The sequence below is a fragment of the Plecotus auritus genome (genome assembly GCF_963455305.1).
Source record: "Plecotus auritus genome assembly, chromosome: 2".
Taxonomy (NCBI): Eukaryota; Metazoa; Chordata; class Mammalia; order Chiroptera; family Vespertilionidae; genus Plecotus; species Plecotus auritus.
The window spans coordinates 148,037,213-148,056,259 of NC_137771.1; the positions used below are offsets into that span (position 1 = coordinate 148,037,213).

The 19,047-nt window shown below is 41.5% G+C and overlaps 1 protein-coding gene and 1 pseudogene across 7 annotated transcripts in view; both read right to left on the reverse strand.

The window, feature by feature from the left end:
• Positions 1 to 19,047, reverse strand: part of ST3GAL6 (ST3 beta-galactoside alpha-2,3-sialyltransferase 6) — a 90,856-nt gene that overhangs the window by 36,541 nt on the left and 35,268 nt on the right. For 4 of the 6 annotated variants that reach the window (XR_013959834.1, XM_080654121.1, XM_080654122.1 and 1 more), the window contains exons 3-4: positions 12,594 to 12,693; positions 3,290 to 3,367 (exon numbers count right to left, since the gene is read on the reverse strand). Coding sequence is in view for 5 of the 6 variants with exons in the window: in XM_080654121.1 (XP_080510247.1) it covers positions 3,290 to 3,367; positions 12,594 to 12,682 (167 nt within the window). In the remaining variant the exon portion in view is untranslated. The remainder of the gene's footprint in view (positions 1 to 3,289; positions 3,368 to 12,593; positions 12,694 to 19,047) is intronic. The other 2 variants (XM_080654125.1, XM_080654124.1) reach the window with 2 other exon arrangements.
• On the reverse strand, positions 6,328 to 6,937 carry LOC308242620 (PRELI domain containing protein 3B-like; annotated as a pseudogene). The gene has a single exon. The product of its transcript is annotated as a PRELI domain containing protein 3B-like (transcript).

The following is a 19,047-nucleotide window of genomic DNA, read 5'->3' on the forward strand; positions in this document are numbered from 1 at the left end:
GGCTGGTGGGGGAGGTGCAGTTGGGGGTGATTAGGCTGCCAGGGGGGGCAGTGAGGAGCGACTAGGCCAGCAGGGAGGGCAGTTTGGGATGACCAGGCTGGCAGGGGGAGCAGTAAGGGGTGACCAGGCTGGTGGGGGGGCAGTTAGGAGCAACAAGGCTGACAGGGAGGGGGCAGTTGGGGGCAACCTGGCCTGCAGCGGGGGCAGTTAGAGGAGACCAGGCCAGCACGGGGGGCAGTTAGGGGTGATCAGGCCAGCACGCAGAGGTAGTGAGAGGTGATCAGGCTGGCGGGGGGGGGGGGGGCAGTTAGGGACAACCAGGCAGGAAGGCAGGTGAGCGATTAGGAGTCAGTGGTCCAGGATTGTGAGAGGGATGTCCAACTGCTGGTTTAGGCCCAATCGCTGTATTGGGCCTAAACCGGCAGTTGGACATCCCCCGAAGGGTCCCGGATTGGAGAGGGTGCAGGCTGGGCTGAGGGGACGCCCCCCGCACCCTATGCATGAATTTTATGCACCAGGCTTCTAGTTATATTCTAATGTATCGTTATTACATTACATTTCTGCTATTGTTACACCTACAAACACTTGGAATGGCAGGTAAAGTCTATGAATCAATTTAGAGAAACTGAAGCTATGAGAAGTGAAGTAACTAGACAGTTTTACGGGGGTCACTGACCCATATCTGACAAAGCTGAAATCCACATTAACTGCTTACAGCACTGCAGGCAACACCTCCAGGTTTCTCAGCAGAGCTGCTTTTGATTCCTCCTTGCAGAGGAGATCACACTGCCCCCAGCGAGTACAACTCACAGGACAAATGCCAAGTCTACTTGTCCATTAAACTGCAGACTTCTGCACCTGCTGAGCAAAGCTACATAAATACTTTAACCCTTTAGGGTTTTCTCAGGAAGGATATAAAGTTGAAGAATACCTTGATTCTAGAGTAGCATTTTAAAGCTTCAGTCTGCAACCCACAGGTGGTTCATGAAATCAATTTTGTGACTCATGATCAACTTTTTTTTTTTACTGATTTCTCAGAGGAAGGAGGGGAGAGAGAGAGAAAGAGATAGAAACATCAGTGATGAGAGAGAATCATTGATTGGCTGCCTCCTCCACGTCCCCTTCTGGGAATGGAGCCCGCAACCCCGGCATTTGCCCTAAATTTAACCATGACCTCCTGGTTCATAGGTCAAACACTTAAATATTAAATAGTCTCTTGACTATTTTTTTAAGTAAATAGAACAGAATATAGGGCATCTTGAGTAAGAAAGGTAAAAATTCTTTCTTCTCATTGTAAATGTGCATGCATACCAAATTATAAAAGTAAAATGTACTTCTTCCTATGGGTCATGGTCAAAAAAGTATAAGATCTTCTTCAAGTCTTTCAGTGGCCCTAAACAGACATCTCCCATGGACAGACTACAAGCAGTGCTGGCTCATCTATAACCGTATGCAGAAACAGTTGATTTATCTGCAGGTTTCCAGAGAGTTGGTTGATTTTAACGAGATCTGCAGCTTCCAAAAGGTCAAGAACTAGTATCGGAAAGGTGCAATAATATAATAAAACAAAATAAAAACGAAAATGTGATTTTTATCCTTAATAGATAAGATGTTAAAAAAAAAACAACCTCATGCCTGTTTTATACAATTAATCATGCCCAAACTAGATAATTATTTATTGCTCTTTATATAGAATCATCTTGACTAGCTTGTTAAAACTGAGGTGACAGAGGCAAAAAATTATTTGTGGATGGAAGAGTAAATTCCCTACGAGTCCTGACAACCATAATGAACAATCATTATTTATATCCTATATAGATGAATGTGTAGTTCATTAATAGTCAGTGCAAGTTTTAACTGAAAAACTTAACCTACAGGTGAGGGGGGAAGAAACCACAAATAAGGATCCTATCTAATAAAGAGGGAATATGCTAATTAACCATCACTCTGTCACAAAGATGGCTGCACCCACAGCTGAGGCCAAGTTTCCATAAGGAGCCTTAACAAGCAATCAGCAGGAACCTGAGGCTACACCCTCCCCCGCCCCCATGGGGCTTGACAGGGGACCTCAGGCAGGCAGGGCTTGACAGGGGATCTCAGGCCACCTTCCACACCTGGCAGGGCTTGACAGGGGACCTCAAGGTGCGCTTCCCGTCCAGGTGCTGGGCTAGGGGACCTCAGGCTGCTCCCCTGGCCCCAGCTCCAGGCCAGGGGACCTCAGGCCACGGCCCCCACCAGGTGGGGCTTGACAGGGGACTTAAGGCCGTGTCCCCCACCCCAGCACCAGGCCGGGGGACCTCAGGCCACATCCCCCATCCCAGCACCGAGCCAGGGGACCTGAGGCTGTTTCCCCCTGCCTGGCGGGGCTTGACAGGGGACCTCAAGGTGCACCCCCAGTGCTGGCTTGGGAGAACTCAGGCTGCGCCCCTCGCCCAGCGGGGACCTGAGGCTGCACCCCCCTGCTGATGTGGCTTGATAGGGGACCTGAGGCTATTCCCCCCTCCCAGTGCCGGGCTGGGGGACCTGAGGCTGCACCCCCCCCACCTGGCGGGGCTTGATGGGGGACCTCAAGGCACGCCCCACCACCCCGGTCTGGGCTGGGGGATCTCAGGCCATGCCCCCCGTCCTAGTGCTGGGCCAGGGGACCTGAGGCTACGTTCCCTGCCCAGTGGGGCTTGACAAGGGTGGGACTAGCCAGGTCTGGGTCTATCCCAATGGTGGGGGGGGGCGGCCGGGTCTGGGTCTCACGCGACTTTGAAGCACATGTGGGTGGGCGGGGACTTGACTCTGGGTCCCGTGGTGTGCTCCAGACTCTGACAGGAGGAAGGTTTTCATATACATTTTACTAATTTTCTTTCATCTCTGACACTTCTATTATAGAGAAAGGGCAAATAGCAATATTAAATTATTTCCTCTAATTAATCCCATTTTAATGTGCACGAATTTCGTGCACCGGGTCACTAGTGGAAAATAAAATGGGGACACAAGGTGGGGGGATAAAACCCTAAAACACAGTTCACTTTTCTATGATCAAACCAAATAGACCTCTCTAATCTCACCTGTGTGAAAGCAACACTGGTCTGTTTGTGTCCTTCAGTGACTTCTCTTAAAATGTATGCAGGGCTCTGACTAAAGCACAAAAGGAGACAGGAGATCCAAGCTCTTCCTTAAATGTAGGGTGTCCACATTACATCGCTAAGCTTTGTGTGGGAAGGAAGTAAGCCAGTGTAACTGGAAATGATTGCAAGCGCATGCCAAACACTTTGCATGCCACTTTGCATGGATTTACCTCAGGAGAGAGGCAAATGCTGGCTTTGATGAACACAGCTGGATCTTATTTCTTCGTTTCATTTCCACAGGTGGCACCCTACAAGACAGAAAGCATTGGTCAGAAAGCAGAGCCAGACAGCAGGCCTAGAGGGAAGCAAACGCCCTGGGAGTTCAGTGCCACGACTGAGCCGCCTCTCAGGCAGGAAATAAATGTCCACACAGCAGCCCCGAGCTGTGACAGCACCTCCTCCAAGTCCTGCGCAGATGTGAGGATTTCTGGATGCATAGCAAGGGAGATGGGAAAGGCGAGGTTCTGAGTGGCCCACGGTGACTGGAAGGGTACTCTAGAAGGGCTTGGATTACTGTGCTGTGGAAGCCACAACCGGCTGTTTTCAGACATCCCCCAATGCCTGAGAAACCTAGTTGACCCTCAGCGCACACGGCTATCTGGGTCCTCCCTACCACACCTGGGGACGCTGGCCAGCAGCGACCAGCCGCTGCCACAGAAACACTGACCTGAGCAGGTGGCACTCACCCTGCCTCGTGATCTGGTGAGTCCACCCGTCACACTGCTTAGAGTCATGTCTAACGCTCCTCCGTGCTTGGCACAGGTGAGGCCTGTGCGTCTCCTGAATGGAGCACTTGTGTCCACACTTTGAAAGGGTATTGTGAAAGGCAGAGAAAACAAAAATAAACGAAGGAGATAGGGTGGCAGGTGCCAGGCTTTGTCAGGAAAGCAGAAAACAGCTTAATATAAACACATTCATGGCCCTCCATTATGTGATGGATTAATCTAACAAGAAAACTAATCCATTTTCTTCTATAATTCATAGGATTGAGACTAAAATAATAGCCTACACTCCTCATGGATAGACTCAATTTTCAATTTTGAGGCAATACCAAATCCTCCTAGCTAGCACTGCGAGGTTCCTGAACTGTGAGGCCCGTAACATCCTTATGCAGAGGGGCGCTTTTGTGAATACCATAAGTGGCAGGGATTCCTTGGTTTATATGTAAGGGAGACACATAAATATGGTAGACTAGCACATCAGGTCATAAAAACTTTATTCGGAGGACAAAATGAAGTATACTGCTTTATTTCTAAGGTTACCAAGAGATACAGACAGACCAAACTGTTTTAGGTCATGAAGAAAAACTTTGGATGACTTTTTTAAAAAGACAATAATCTGTCTTAATAGTTGTGTGTGTGTGTGTGAAATCTTTTTATCATCAGGGCATTCGTTACACCTTTTTCAGAACAAGTATAATTTTCAGAAATTATACGAGGCAATGTCTTATTAAATATCAGCATTTAGCAATATTTTGTTTAGCTGAAATGTTATTTCAATTGTAAAAACCATCTCTGGTTACAAAAAAATAATCAAAAATCTTATTGAATTTCATTTGCATTTACAAATGCCCTAAGAAGTCTTAAGCTAAACAAATTTTAGGTAGAAAAACACTTAATTTTTAAATAGTTTTGTATACTATTTCTGTGGTTTATGTACATTTTTACCTGGCTTCTTTTATAGGAAACCTGATTAAAAGTTAATCACATTAATCATTGTAAAATAAAGGCAAGAGCTAATCAACTTAGAACAAAAATACTCTATAAGCAACAACTGCAAGTATCAAAGATATTTTTTTAACTGGTTGATAATTAACTGCTACAAAATATGAAACAAAATACATTTACTGGATTGCTTTTCCGAATGCAGCTGCCCTTTGCCTCCCAAAATGAGGATTCCCCATAAATAAAAGCCGAAAAGTAATTCATGTGGTGGTTAGCTTAGATCAATGTTTTTTTTCCCCTTGTTGTTCTTTTCTTCTTCCTTACTGTCCCAATAGCACAGTGCATCCTATTATTAAAAAACCTGGGATTTGTAACTCAGATCAAGACATTATTTGAATAGTTTCAAATGATGTACTGCTCCTCATGTAAAAACAATGTTTTGTGGTCACAATTACTTCAAAAGTAATTCTATTCAAATAACCTGGCATATCTTGCATTAGCAATAACAGAACCATGATTTTGATACATGGCCATTTATAGGTTAGGTGAATGTGAAATGCTAAAATATGTGAAAAGCTGCTCTTCTGTTTAAGTTTACAGTGCTGCAAACTTCTGGTAATGACTTATTTTCTTTCAGTTAACACAACCAGCCCACAATATAGCATGGTAAGTTAGAAAGTACAAATCCATGGAAGATAATACCTTCACTAAGTTATAAAACTTTGGCAAATCAATACAGTACTCGATTATTTAAAAAAACAACACATTTTTGTTGGAATAATATATTACTTGAGTGATGATTTTTCACTCCAAAAATGTCATTTAAGTGCCAAATTAAAACACTATGGATTTTCATGATGGTTTATACCAGAGCAAGTTATTTTATACAAATTAATGTAGCTTTTAAAATTATATAATTTCTTCTGTTGAAGTGAGTTCCCTCTTGAAGTTTTCCTCAGCAGGGCAATTGTGTCTATTTCCAGGGGCCCTGCTTTGCCCTGGGGTTGGTCCACAGCCAGGTAGAGTTCCAATGATGAAAAGCTTTAAAATTCCACCTTACGGAGATTTAATATGCTAACACCAATTTCCAAGTACTTTTCAAAGTGTTAAATCTTCATATAAATACTGGAATCCTCAAAACCAGGCAGTCATTTCCAACACTATCAGTTTCAGATGTTCCCTTTTATTTAGAGACCCTGTACCTCTTTGTTTTGATCATATCACATAGCCTTTCTTCAGCTTATTAAAAAAATTTTTGACCTTGCTGGTGTGGCTCTGGTGGTTGAGCATCGTCCCATAAACCAAGAGATCACCGGTTCAATTCCTGGCTGTAGGTTTGATCCCAGTAGAGAGCATGCAGGAGGCAGCCAATCGATGTTTCTCTCTCTCTCTCTCTCTCTCTCTCTCTCTCTCTCTCTCTCTCTCTCTCTCTCCCCCTTCCTCTCTGTCTAAAGTTAATAAAAACATTTAAAAAGCACACAACCTACTTTTAAGAAACTCTAACTAAGATAGAGTTATATTTTTTAAAATAACAAGTATAATGTCTAGAGATCCGGGGACTGGGTATTGTATACCAACTTCCATAATTTCTCTACAAATGTGTGCTGCCATCAGTAGTCTTATGCTCCCTCTTGCTGAAGCCATCAATTCCTCAGTCTCAGCATTTAATTTATGTATTACCCATTCCATTGTTTCTTGGCCTTTATTAGCATTTGAAGATACCATACTTGCCAACTTGAAATAACTACTGACTCCTTTCATAGTAATTATGGTCTCTTGAATCAAAACAGCTTTTTTAGGTCCTGAGAATCTGGTTTCAATACCAGTCTCTCATCTAAGGAAACCATTTTTGCAAATAAAATATTAGTGGATTTAAGTTCCATTGTTGTTTTCTGGACAGGATAAACTCCAGAATGTTCTTGCACACATGGACTGGCTCTTGCTGCACCGGTAAGATTTCACAATGGAAAGCAGTCCCCACTCTGTGCTGAGAAGTCTATGACTGTGAAACTTTCCAGAAGGATCTGCATGTCTGTCCAATACATCAACTGCAGCCACACTTGGGTTCATAGGGTTTACATATTTCTGCATTGCAGCTGTTGTAACAGTTTCCCAGGGATGTTCAAAGACATGCTTCAAAGCCAAGATCTTCATGGTGTCAGCTTCCTCCACGGTATGGAGCAGTGCAAAGAGGCCACACCAGCCCCTGCCCCGCCCCCTAGTAGCCTCTGTCTTCATATAGTCAAACCTGTTCTCAAATGTCTCCCATCGCAAACAATTTGGTTCTTGCCCACATTGTTCACAGAAAAAAAATGTATCCATTGTTGAACAAACTTCACTTCTCAAACTGACAACATCAGCATGACAAAACACATCTCTCAGGCCACAAACAAAGGAGAGAATGCACCAGTATGCATCAGTTTACCACTACACCTCATGCTGTTAACATCTCAGGAACTCATGCTATGAATATTTTTGTGTTTTGTTGTTGGTAGTTTTTTTTTGCTTTTGTTGCTGGAAAAATGGACAATTAGCACGATTTTAAGACATAAAGAGGCCATCAAGGGTGTTAATGTTGCTAATGGTGTGAAAGAAACAATGATCACAGGTAATTGACAAGGTAGAAAAACTGCTGTTGATTTGGATAAGTGAAAAGCATTTAGCTGGTGACAGCATTTAGGAGGCAATGTGAAAAAGTGAAGATGCCCTATACTGACCTCCTGAAAGACACCCTGGGAAGGAGGGCTGGAAGTGACTCATTTAAGGCTACTAGGGGGTGGTTTGATAAATTTAAGAAAAGAAGTGTTTGTATATAAGGAAGGTTAAAACAGGGAATCATTTGGGGGTCTACACCAAATTAATTCAATTTACATTTTTTCTACTGAGAAAAAATGACTCAGTTTCAAACAAATAGCTTCTTGAACAGATTTCCAGAATGAATTAAGTTCGAGAACCAAGGTTGCACTGTAGTTTTTAAGGAATCAAGTTCACAGCAACATCTATTTGAGGTACTTTCCTACTGTGCTTTCTGTGACTGGAGTAAAGCATTAACTCAGGAGTGACATGAACATTCCTCAAGTCCTGATGACAAGACTGTGCTGGGCTTAGCTGGGTAGCTCAGTTGGTTAGAGCCTCATCCAGATATGCCAAGGTTACAGGTTTGATCACCAGTCAGGGCACATACAAAAATCAACCAATGGACCCTGTAGAATTATGCCACACAATTCTGTTCTCTGACATCTTCTGAGGAAGTGATATTTAAGGAAATCTTACTGAGAATCACTGAAGAGGACTCTAGAAGCTGAAAAAGTTGATATTCACAGAAGGTTTTGTAAAAGCAATACAACAGCTGGTGACAATTCATAGCTGGGAAGGGCAGAGGATGCCTGGAGAATGGTAGGATCAGGATCTGGGCTGGAGAGAGTCTCGTGAGCACCAGGACGAGAGGGTTAGAAGGAACCTGCGCTGCACCAAGTCCGCGTCCCTTGAGGACAGGCATAAAACCTGACTGTGGAAAGAAGTCCACAGGGCTGATGGCAGCAGGGGATTCTAGATCTAAGTCCATAGCTGCAAGAGGCTGAGCCCAGAGGGGTGGCCTGAAGAACTGCCAGAGCCATGCAGTGCCAGGGAGAGAAACTAGCAGTCATGCAGTTGTTTTGCCTGTTTGGTCTTTGCTTTTATTCACTAAACCCAGTTCATAGGACCTTTCAAATACAAACACTCACCCATGCCTATGGTTCAGGTGGAGATGTGGACTTGTGGAATCTGGGGAGAGGCTGAGGAGGAGAGCGGGTCAGGGAGAGGTAACCAGGAGTTTGGCACTGGGACATTCCTGAGCCTCTGGACCTCAGCAGCCATTTTTCTCCTGAAAAGCCAGCCCCTCCCAGCAGCCTCAAGGAAGATAATACAGCCACACCGAGACTAAACCCTGAGTGGAAAAAAGGACACAAAAAATCTGAGTAGCCCTGAAGAGCCCTCAGGGACTGGGTTGAAGAGAGGTCTTTCAGTCCCAGAAAGTGATACAACAGCCTCCCTACCTATAGCCCTGTCAGAAACAGTCACTTGAGAGATTAAGATTGACAGCAGGGAGACAGGCTAAGTGGGCAGATTGGTCCCACCAGGTTGCAGTCAAGGCTGTGGAGATAGACACAAACAGAGGAGCAGTGTGGATCACTTGGAACTTCAACACAGTGGTGACTACCTAACAGGAAACTGGTAAGTGACAGAAGAGTGGGATCTTAAACCAGCCCCCATGGGGCATTAAAACTTAGCTGAAACAAATGACACTTCACTTTTTCATTTTATTTTTTCTTTATCTTTTATTAAATTTTTTTCCTTCTTTATTTTATTGTTTATTCTTTTTTACTTTTTTCACATTTTTTCTTCATTCTATTTTTATTGTTATTTTATCTTAATTTTTCTTACTTATTTTATTTATCTTTAATTTTCCCCCTTTCTTTTTTTCTTATCCACTCATTCTCTTTCTAACGCCTCTATACTGAACTGAGGTCTTCCATCTATTCAATTCCTTAACCTTACTTTCTGTATATAAGTTCTGCCTCTACAGATTCTGCACCGCCCTCCCCTTTTTTCTGGGTATTTGTTGTTTGCATTTTTTGGTTTATCTGTTTGCTCTGTGTTTTTTTCTCACTATATATTTTTTCTTCCTTTTTCTTCTTTCTCTTTGCTCTCTTACCTTTTTTTCTTTTTTCTATATCATTTTTGCTTTCTTTTCACTCCCTTAATTTTCTTTTCTCTGGTGGTCACTTATATTGAGGTTATTGGTTGTGAGTACATTTTTGTTTTGTTCCCTTTGTGTCATTTCTTATCAAGTTGTATTTTGTGTTGTTTGGTCAATGTGGTAGAGAGTGAGCCACATAACCAGACACCCTGAGAGGAGACTCCATCCACAACAGTACAATAACAATCAAGACCCAACTACACAAAGAGAACTCAAATATCCCAAGAAGGGGGCATCCCTAGATTACCCAGCCCAAAATACCGAAAAGATTGCACCACTGGGTCCCACAAAACATCTACTATATAAGACAAACTCAAAAAATCTGGGTGGCATAGCAGTTTGATCTAATACATAGTAACAATTACAAAGGAACAGCAAAAATGGGGAGACAAAGAAAAACCCCCATATGAAAGCAAAGGAGTAATCACAGGAAAGGAAATAAACAAAATGGAGGCAAGCAATTTGTCAGAGAAAGAATTCAGAGCAATGGTTATAAGGACACTAAAAAGGATGGAAGACAAATTCAACAGCATGTATAAGAATCAAGAGGAAATGAAGAATAATCAAGAGGAAATGAAGAATGACATAGCTGCAATGAGGAACACAATGGAAAGTTTCAACAGTAGACTAGAAGAAGCTGAGAATTGCATCAGCGAGTTAGAAGACAAGGTACAAAACACCACCCAAGCACAGGAGGAACTGGAAAGAAAACTTAAAAAGCAGGAGGAGGGCCTAAGGAAGTTTTGGGACAATACAAAACAAAACAACATCCACATAATAGGGGTTCCAAAAGGAGAGGAAGCAGAGCAAAGAACAGAAAACCTGTTTGAAGAAATAATGACAGAAAACTTCCCTAATATTGAAAAGAAGAAAGCCACACAAGTCCAAGAAGCACACAGGGCACCAAACAAGATGAACCCCAAAAGACCAATACCAAGACAGACCATAATTAAACTGACAAACATCAACGACAAAGTGAGAATCTTAAAGGCTGCCAGATAGAGACAGAAAGTTACCTACAAGGCATCTCCCATTAGAATTATCAACTGATTTCTCAACAGAAACACATCAAGCCAAAAGGGAATGGGATGAAATATACAAAGTGATGCAAGGCAAGGGACTGAATCCAAGAATCAGTGTCCAAAAAAGGGCTAAGGGAGTTTATTACCACCAAGGAAGCAAAGCAAGAAATGCTAAAGGGACTGCTGTAAAAAGAAGAAATTTAGGGAAGGAACACAGGCATAAAGAATGAAAATGGTGACAAACAAGTACCTGTCAATAATAACCTTAAACATAAATGGATTAAATGCTCCAATCCAAAGACATAGGGTAGCTGAATGCATAAGACAACATGACCCATATATTTGCTGTCTACAAGAGACCCACCTCAGAACAAAGGACTCACACATACTGATAGTGAAGAGATGGGAAAAAAAATTTTCAGGCAAATGGAAATTAAAAAAAAAAGCAGGGGTAGCAATACTTATATCTGACAAAATAGACCTCAAAGTGAAGGCCATACCAAGAGATAAGGAGGGCCACTTCATAATACCAAAGGGATCGATACAATAAGAGGATATAACTCTGGTAAATATATATGCACCCAATACAGGAGCACCCAAATATATAAAAAAACTTCTGGAATATATCAAGGGTTAGATCTTCAGCAATACAATCATAGTAGGGGACTTTAATACCCCACTGACACCACTGGATAAATCCTCTAAACAAAAAAAATAAAGAAACAGTAATCCTAAATGCCTCACTAGATCAGATGAAATTAATTGACATCATCAGAACACTTCACACCAAAGCTACAGAATGTACATTTTTCTCAAGTGTACATGGGACATTTTCAAGATAGACCACATATTAGGACACAGGCAAAGTCTCTTCAAATTCAAGAAGGTAGAAATCATATCAAGCATCTTCTCTGATCACAATGGCATAAAATCAGAAATCAACTACAATTAAAACAATGACAGATGAATTCAGACAGTTTATTGTCCTCACCATTTCTCCTAGGACAACAATGTATTTGTAAGAAAATATCGATCTAGTAAGCTTCCTTTTCTTTTATTTTTGTCTTTCATTACTAAGTGTGGGACAGAGACAGGATGTGGTGGAGATGGAAGGAGATTCCTGTGGCATAATTTTCATGTAGTATAAAATCAGACTAAGTTCTCTAGCTAAATATTTAAGTCCAAAGCCTAAAACGTATGGCTAAAGCCACCCACCTAGCATTGGGTCTTTTCTGGTGACCATTTATTTGTTTAACGTCCTTTCATGAAGAGTATTACAATTATTTTTCAATCAACCAGGGATGATTAAATCCAGAGGTATCAGTTTATATTTGTATGTAGTCAACACAGGCTAGAAACATGATCTAGGATCTACTATAGAAATGCTAGCAAAAAGAGCTAAACTTTGTCTAAGCCAGGAAGTTGTTGTGTGGTTTATTTTGATAAAATCATATACTGCTACCCATTCTGGATTTAAAGGTCATCAATACTTTTTTCTCAGATAAAGGACTGAGAATGGGGAAAAGAGTAAAAATCCTATCAGAGGAGTTTTCTCTGTAATAAAACTACCTTTACCTCTTCAAAGTTTTATATGTGACATTTTAACTCAAAGTTGTTAAAAAATATACAGATATCATCATTCATCAAATATTTTTAAACAAAGGAAAATATATGTACTATCTACATTTTATCAAACAATCTCTTATACAAGCATTTTAGGCGGAAAGGTTGAGTATCTCTGAGTCCAAGAATCACTCCATCAATTCAAGAAGATGAAATATTAGATGAAGACAGTTATATCCCAAAGATGGTCAACACCATGGCTTCACTAGAAAGTCAATAAAAAGGTGTTTGCTTATCATTTTTTAAAACTGTTAGAGATAAAACATATAGGGTACTAGAATGATAAAACCCTGGTTTATAATGGAAAGCTAGAAAAGTTTCAAAATGTTACAGGCGATTTTAATAGGTCCCTCTAATATCATCTGTGTGTCTGTGTGAAAGACCAGTTTGGAAATTATTTTTAAATAGCAAAAATTAAACTTACCAATAGACATTAGTTCCCCATAATATACAATGCAGCACATAATAGAGGAAGACAGCACTCAGGAATATAGCCACGAGGTAGCCTCTCATGGCTGGCTCTCCTGAAACACAAGTCCAAAGGTAAGACTGTTACCCAGATGTGTTTATCCAATGGCTCAAATATAAATACTTGTGAGTAAACATATAAAAAGGGAAAATTAGAAGAAAATGGTGTAGGCCGATTATTTTCAAAATGCCCACTAAATGTGCAGAAAGAGAATTTTTCTCTGTCCCTCCTCAGTCCCTTTTATCAACACAGCATAGTGTATGTGTAACCCAATAAACAGCTCCATTGTTTCAAAGCTAGTAGCTCCTTACTACTTTCTCATGTTGGATAAAAAAAGAAAAACATTCACTCAGAACAAAATTTTATACTGAAATTTGAAAGCTTTTTTCAGAAGCATTAATGAATATCTATTTTTCTCTCAATAGAAAGTGAATATATGCCTTAAGATGTAAATAAACATTTCATTTTTTTAGTCCTTGAAATGACTTTTAAGTGTTATGCATTACAACTTTTACAAGTCCTTTTTCTAATTTTATAAAAAATGGATAAAAGTGCTATTAAAAATCTTTCCCATATCCTCAATTTTGATACACCTTTAGATGCACCTATGTGATTTTTCAATATCATAGCACAGGTAAATTCAGCTAATTACATGCTTTGTATTAAATGACGGTATAATAGTTCATTACACATTTGTAGACAGAAAAACCTTGATACAATCCTTAAATTAAAAAAAAGTCTTTAGAGAATATACATATTTTTAAAACCCAAAACATGTTTATGTAGTTTCCACTTTTACTTCAAAGACAGAAATAAATAAGTCCTCATTTCCACATGCAAATAAATGCAAAAGACAAACTTGTATACTAGAGTCCCGGTGCACAAATTCATGCATGGGTGGGGTTGGGCCGGCCCACCCCAAACTGAGCCAATTGGGCCAGGCCAACCAGGGGAAGGGGCCACGGGTGGTTGGCCAGCTGGACCTGCCCCCTGGTCGAGCTCCCGGTTGAGGGGACAATTTGGATATTAGCCTTTTATTATATAGGATGGTTCCACAATAGATCTTCTATTTCAATGCCTGTGACTTTAAACAGGCATACTATTTCCCTTGCATCTCTTAATACATTTCTTGTTCATCTGGACAATTGCATGTACTACTCCTCTCACTCCTACCCTCAATCAGGGTAATGCAGTGTAGAATGTGCAAATGTGGTTGCATTAATTTCCAAATAATGTAATGTTGCCTCCCTTTTCATGGTAAAATAAGTGTAAATGGAACTCTTACAATAAATCATCCCTTTGTCTTCCTAAGTAGAATACACTGAACATAATTTAAACTTTCCTTGATAATTTATTTTTCTTAATTTGTTATTTCTATTTGTTATTATTCTTAACAAATGTCATAATTGTGCTGTACTCTATTCGAGTCAAAACCTCTGGAATTACTGAGCACGTGGGCTGTGTGCTAACCTGTAGTGACTATCCAGTCAAGGCTGACAATCTTGCCTCCCAGGTGGCAGCTGGTGCTTCCCACTGCTATTAAGACAGCCACCACCCCACATTCCACTGTGATAAATTAATTAGTTAAAAATGAATGCTATGTCAGGGGGAAGCAAATAAACTAAACGAGCAAACGTTAGTTTACACATACTTCTAATTTAGTATACATAACCCCTCTGAAGCATCAACACCGGTTGGAAATCAGAAGACAGGGTTCTCCCAACTCCACATAATTCCCAGCTTTGGGGACCTTAGGTAAGTCTGTTGACCTCTTCCAACCTGAGGACCAAAATATGCATTTATCATCATTCCCCAAATATTTTTAAACAGAGGAAACCACATGTAGTATCTACATTTTATCAAACAATCCCCTTAACGCGTGTGTTTACGCTTGAGAGCAAACCACCGAAATGACAGGCATCTGGCACCACACATGACACAAAAGCACGTGCTGAGTATGTTTGTGTGTTTTACTGTTGTTTGTTTTCCAACCCTAAAGTGTGGCGGAGAGACCGTCCCACAATGAGACTGCTGCCGGACGCACAAGCTGGACCCGGGACAGAAGAGGGAGGTTGCTTACCGCAACCACTTAGAGACTGATGGGAACTGATGTTTATTCTGACATAAATCAGCACCCCTTCCCCTGCCTCCACTTCATGCTGGTTCCTGGAACAGGCTGCTGTCCTGACATGGACAAGCACGTGATTTCCCATACCTGCTGGCATCCGCATACTAGTACTGTGACTACCCTCACCCCACCCCTTTTTGCTCTATATAATCCTTTGGCACCTGCCAAGTGGGTGCAGGAATCTATTTTGCCTTGCCCCCACCCTGGTCATGTCTCCTAGGTTAAATTTCCCTTAATAAACTCTATTAATTGCCCAACTGGAGTGGCCAGCCTATTTCTTTGCCTTTTTTTCTGTCCTCCACTTTAGAGGTAGATTTTCTTTCTCTGGGCTTTTCCAGGGTTTGAGTATAACTAACAATTGGCAAGCCAGGCAGGAGACAAAAAAAAAAAAAACGGGCTTTGGGAAAAGGGCATCTGTAGGGGAAATCCCAGGTTGTACATATACTAGTACAGTGGTTGGCAAACTCATCAGTCAACAGAGCCAAATATCAACAGTACAACGATTGAAATTTCTTTTGAGAGACAAATTTTTTAAACTTAAACTTCTTCTAACGCCACTTCTTCAAAATAGACTGGCCCAGGCCGTGGTATTTTGTGGAAGAGCCACACTCAAGGGGCTAAAGAGCCGCATGTGGCTCGTGAGCCGCAGTTTGCCAACCACGGTACTAGTACATTCATGTGGGGTGGCCCCTATACTTGATATATGTGTGAGTACAGGGATGCCCCCAAAATGCCAGATGATCTCAAACATCTGTGTCAAGGCAGGAAAAGTTATGGCCATAGGCTGGTCCCTATTATGGGTGGTTTGACTGGCCACTGTCACCCAGCGAGAAGCCAGGGTTAGCAAAGTAGAAGGAGAACTGAAACTAGAAAAAGCACTGGAATGTCTACACTCTGTTAGCTCAGGACGGCTGATAGAGGTGAGGGAGGAAAGACCCTTTGAGCAGAGCACACTCTTCTATGGAAGCCATGAGGTCTCTGTGTGCATCTGTTTGTATGTTCATGTATGTCTTTATACATGTTGTATTTGTGTGGTATTTTCTACCTTCAAGTGGTATTGCTGACTGGTAAAAGAACTATGTATTGGCTTAAAGGATTTAAGCACTAAATTAAGGACTAAGTATTCTAAAATTGTCAGAAATATAGAAACCAACCTAAATGCTTTTCAGAATCAAGAGATTTGGGAAAATATCTGATATTAAAACTATCATAAGTTTGTTAGTTTAATTAAAACAAATACATCTTTACCTTTTGTTTTACCTGGGCTTATAAATTTATCAGCAAAAAATAACTTAGAATGAAGGCTGATTTTATCTAAAGTCTCATCAAGTTTTGTGGATAATCTAAACATAATTGTTAAGAACTAATAAAATAAATAGATTTAAGTAGAATAAAAGGCCTTTAAGTGATGGCTTTAGCAATAACTGTAGAAGGTTTATGAAAAGAAGCCTTTGAAGAAAATTATTTTTAATGTGTGGTCAAGCTTGCCAAGATTAAAATGGATTTAATTAAGTAACAGAGTTTGGTTCTCTTTCTCTCAGTTAAAAAGACAAAGGTTTTTTTGGATTTTGCTCCTGATAAGATATTATAACAAGTTTTCTGCTTAGAAAACAAAGATTCTATATTTTCGCAAAGTAATTTTCTGGCCCAGCATGCTAAGTGGTTGAGCATCAACCTATGAACCAAGAGGTCATGGTTCAATTCCCAGTTCCGGGCTTGATTCCCAATGTGGGGAATGCAGGAGGCAGCCAATCAATGATTCTCTCTCATCATTGATGTTTCTGTCTCTCTCTCTCCCTCTCCCTTCCTCTCTGAAATCAATACCAACATTTTAAAAATAATTTAAAAAGTAATTTTCTTTGTTTACGTTGTTTTAATCAGGTCTTTGATTACTAAAGGAAGTGGAATCTTCTCAATAGTAAAAGCTAACCTTTTGCATTTGAAATGCCCTGGACGACTTTCAGCAAAAGGCAGCAGCAGCAAAATCTATAAAGATTATGGCACATATGGATGAAGTCCACCCTGCTTCTACAAAGATGACCCCTCATTGCCAGACTTTTGCTGTCCCGATGTCCTTGTAATATGGCAACAATCTGCTCCCGAGTCAGGGAAATTAAGATGGGCAAACAAGGGTTGTCCATCAAATGAGCAGTTAGGGCTATGGAAAACCCGATGGCCGCTTGGTTCTTCCAGGTTCCCTGGAAAACCCCATGTCTCAGTATTTGCATTCCTTCGTTCACCCTAGTGCCTTTAAGCAGGACTTAATTCACCTGCAACTCCATCTACTTTGATGGCAATTACCATCCAACCATCCACCAGATGCAGTTGGTGCTGTTATCCATTACATCCTTGTTGTGTGTATATCTTCTGGATGGGTTGTAGCCTTTCCTTGCTGCAAGGCTGATGCCCTCACAGTGACAAAGAACTGTGAGAAAATGTGTTCCCACTTAGGTTTGCCTTCCAGCTGCTCCCTCAAGGCTACTTGCCTCGCCCCACCATGTGCCCTGGGATGGTGGCTCTGGACCTGCACCATCTTCCTTCCCGACCTCTGTGAAATGGGCTCATATTGATGACCTAATGCTAACCTGTGAAGATTTGCTTTGTGCAGAAAACTTTGCAGGCTTTCCTGAACCACCTACAGCAAGGAGGATGGGCAGGGAATATGCAGAAAATTCCAGGCCCGGGCACTGCAGTAAAGTCCTCTAGTGTCGTATGAGACCTGCATTGTCACAAAGTACTAGCCTAATCTATCCGCCAAAAAATGTGAAAGAGAATGTTGTGGAATTCTGGGGGACTGGTAAACATTTATGCCCCACATAGCACAATGCCTTCAACCATTATATTGTCCAGTTAAGTAGGGACATATGTGGGAATAGGGAGCTGAACAACAGGCTGCCTTTGAGAAGATAAAAGTATTGGTCAAATTAAAGTCCTTGGAATGTCCCAGGCAAGGTTGCCAACTGTGTTAGATGTTTCAGTAACCCTGGAGGCATGGGCTGGGCATTCTGGCAAAAACAGCAAAAGGAAAGAGTGCCCCTTGGACTTGGGTCCCAATTATAGAAGGAAGCAGATATCAGATGTACCCCAATAGAATAGCAACTATTGACAATGAATACAGTGCTCTTACCAAAGAGCAGCCAGTCACAATAAGAACTTCCCTTGCCATTAAGGGTGGGTGGACAGACAACATGGTCCACGGAACTGGCTCTTCCACGGCTCAGACTCCTACACCCACTGAATGGCATGTTTACTGACAAGAGAGTAGCACTGTCAAATAGTCCTCTGCCTTCAGAGATGCAGCAATTATTAGGCCCTATTGAATATACAGACCCTCCAAATGCTCCCATTTCTATTCCTGAGTCAGCCCCGGCAACACGCAAAGAAGGAATATGGGAAGTTCCAGCTGGAGCTTGGTAGGGCTCTAGGCAGGATAATCCATCTACCTGGATGGCAGTTACCATCCAACCATCCCCCAGCACTACCTGGGTGGAAACAGGAACAATGGCTGAATTAGGCGCTGTCTGGTTGGTAATCATGCATGAAACTTGACCGCTGATCCTGTTTACTGACATGTGGGCCATTTAAAGGGAGTGCCTTTAAGGCTTAGACAATGACAATAAAGAAAAAGGTGGATAATTATGAACAAACCTTTATGGGGACAAGAGATTTGGACTCACAAGAACATGAGGCAGACCTTGTCTTCCATGTCCCTGCCTATAAGGCATCCACACCTTGGTAACCAGGAATCAGATGCCTTGACACACTTTAGCAAGTGAGCCATCAGTTGGCACTACAGTTGGGTATACCGGAAGAGTGGGTATAGCAAAGGAGCAGGGCTGCCTTTAAAAATACAGTAACCTGGTCAATACAGTTATTGAATGGAGGTTCCATCTCCTATATCAGTGATATTCAACCTTTTTCATCTCATGGCACACATAAACTAATTACTACAATTCTGTGGCACACCATATATATATATATATATATGTATATATATATATATATATATGGCCAATCTGACCAAAAAAAATAGGTATAATTTTGATTCATTCACACCGGATGGTCCAACAAACTATGAAACAGAGTACCAGGCCCTATGGTGCCTGGACCTGGGGCAGTGTCTGCAATGGGATGTTCCTGTTATTTCCCAGGGTGAGTCAGATACTCCCCAGCCCTGTGTGGGGAGGAACTGCTCAGTCTCTGGTGGGATCCTGTTATCCTAATGCAGTGGTCGGCAAACTGCGGTTCGCGAGCCACATGCGGCTGTTTGGACCCTTGAGT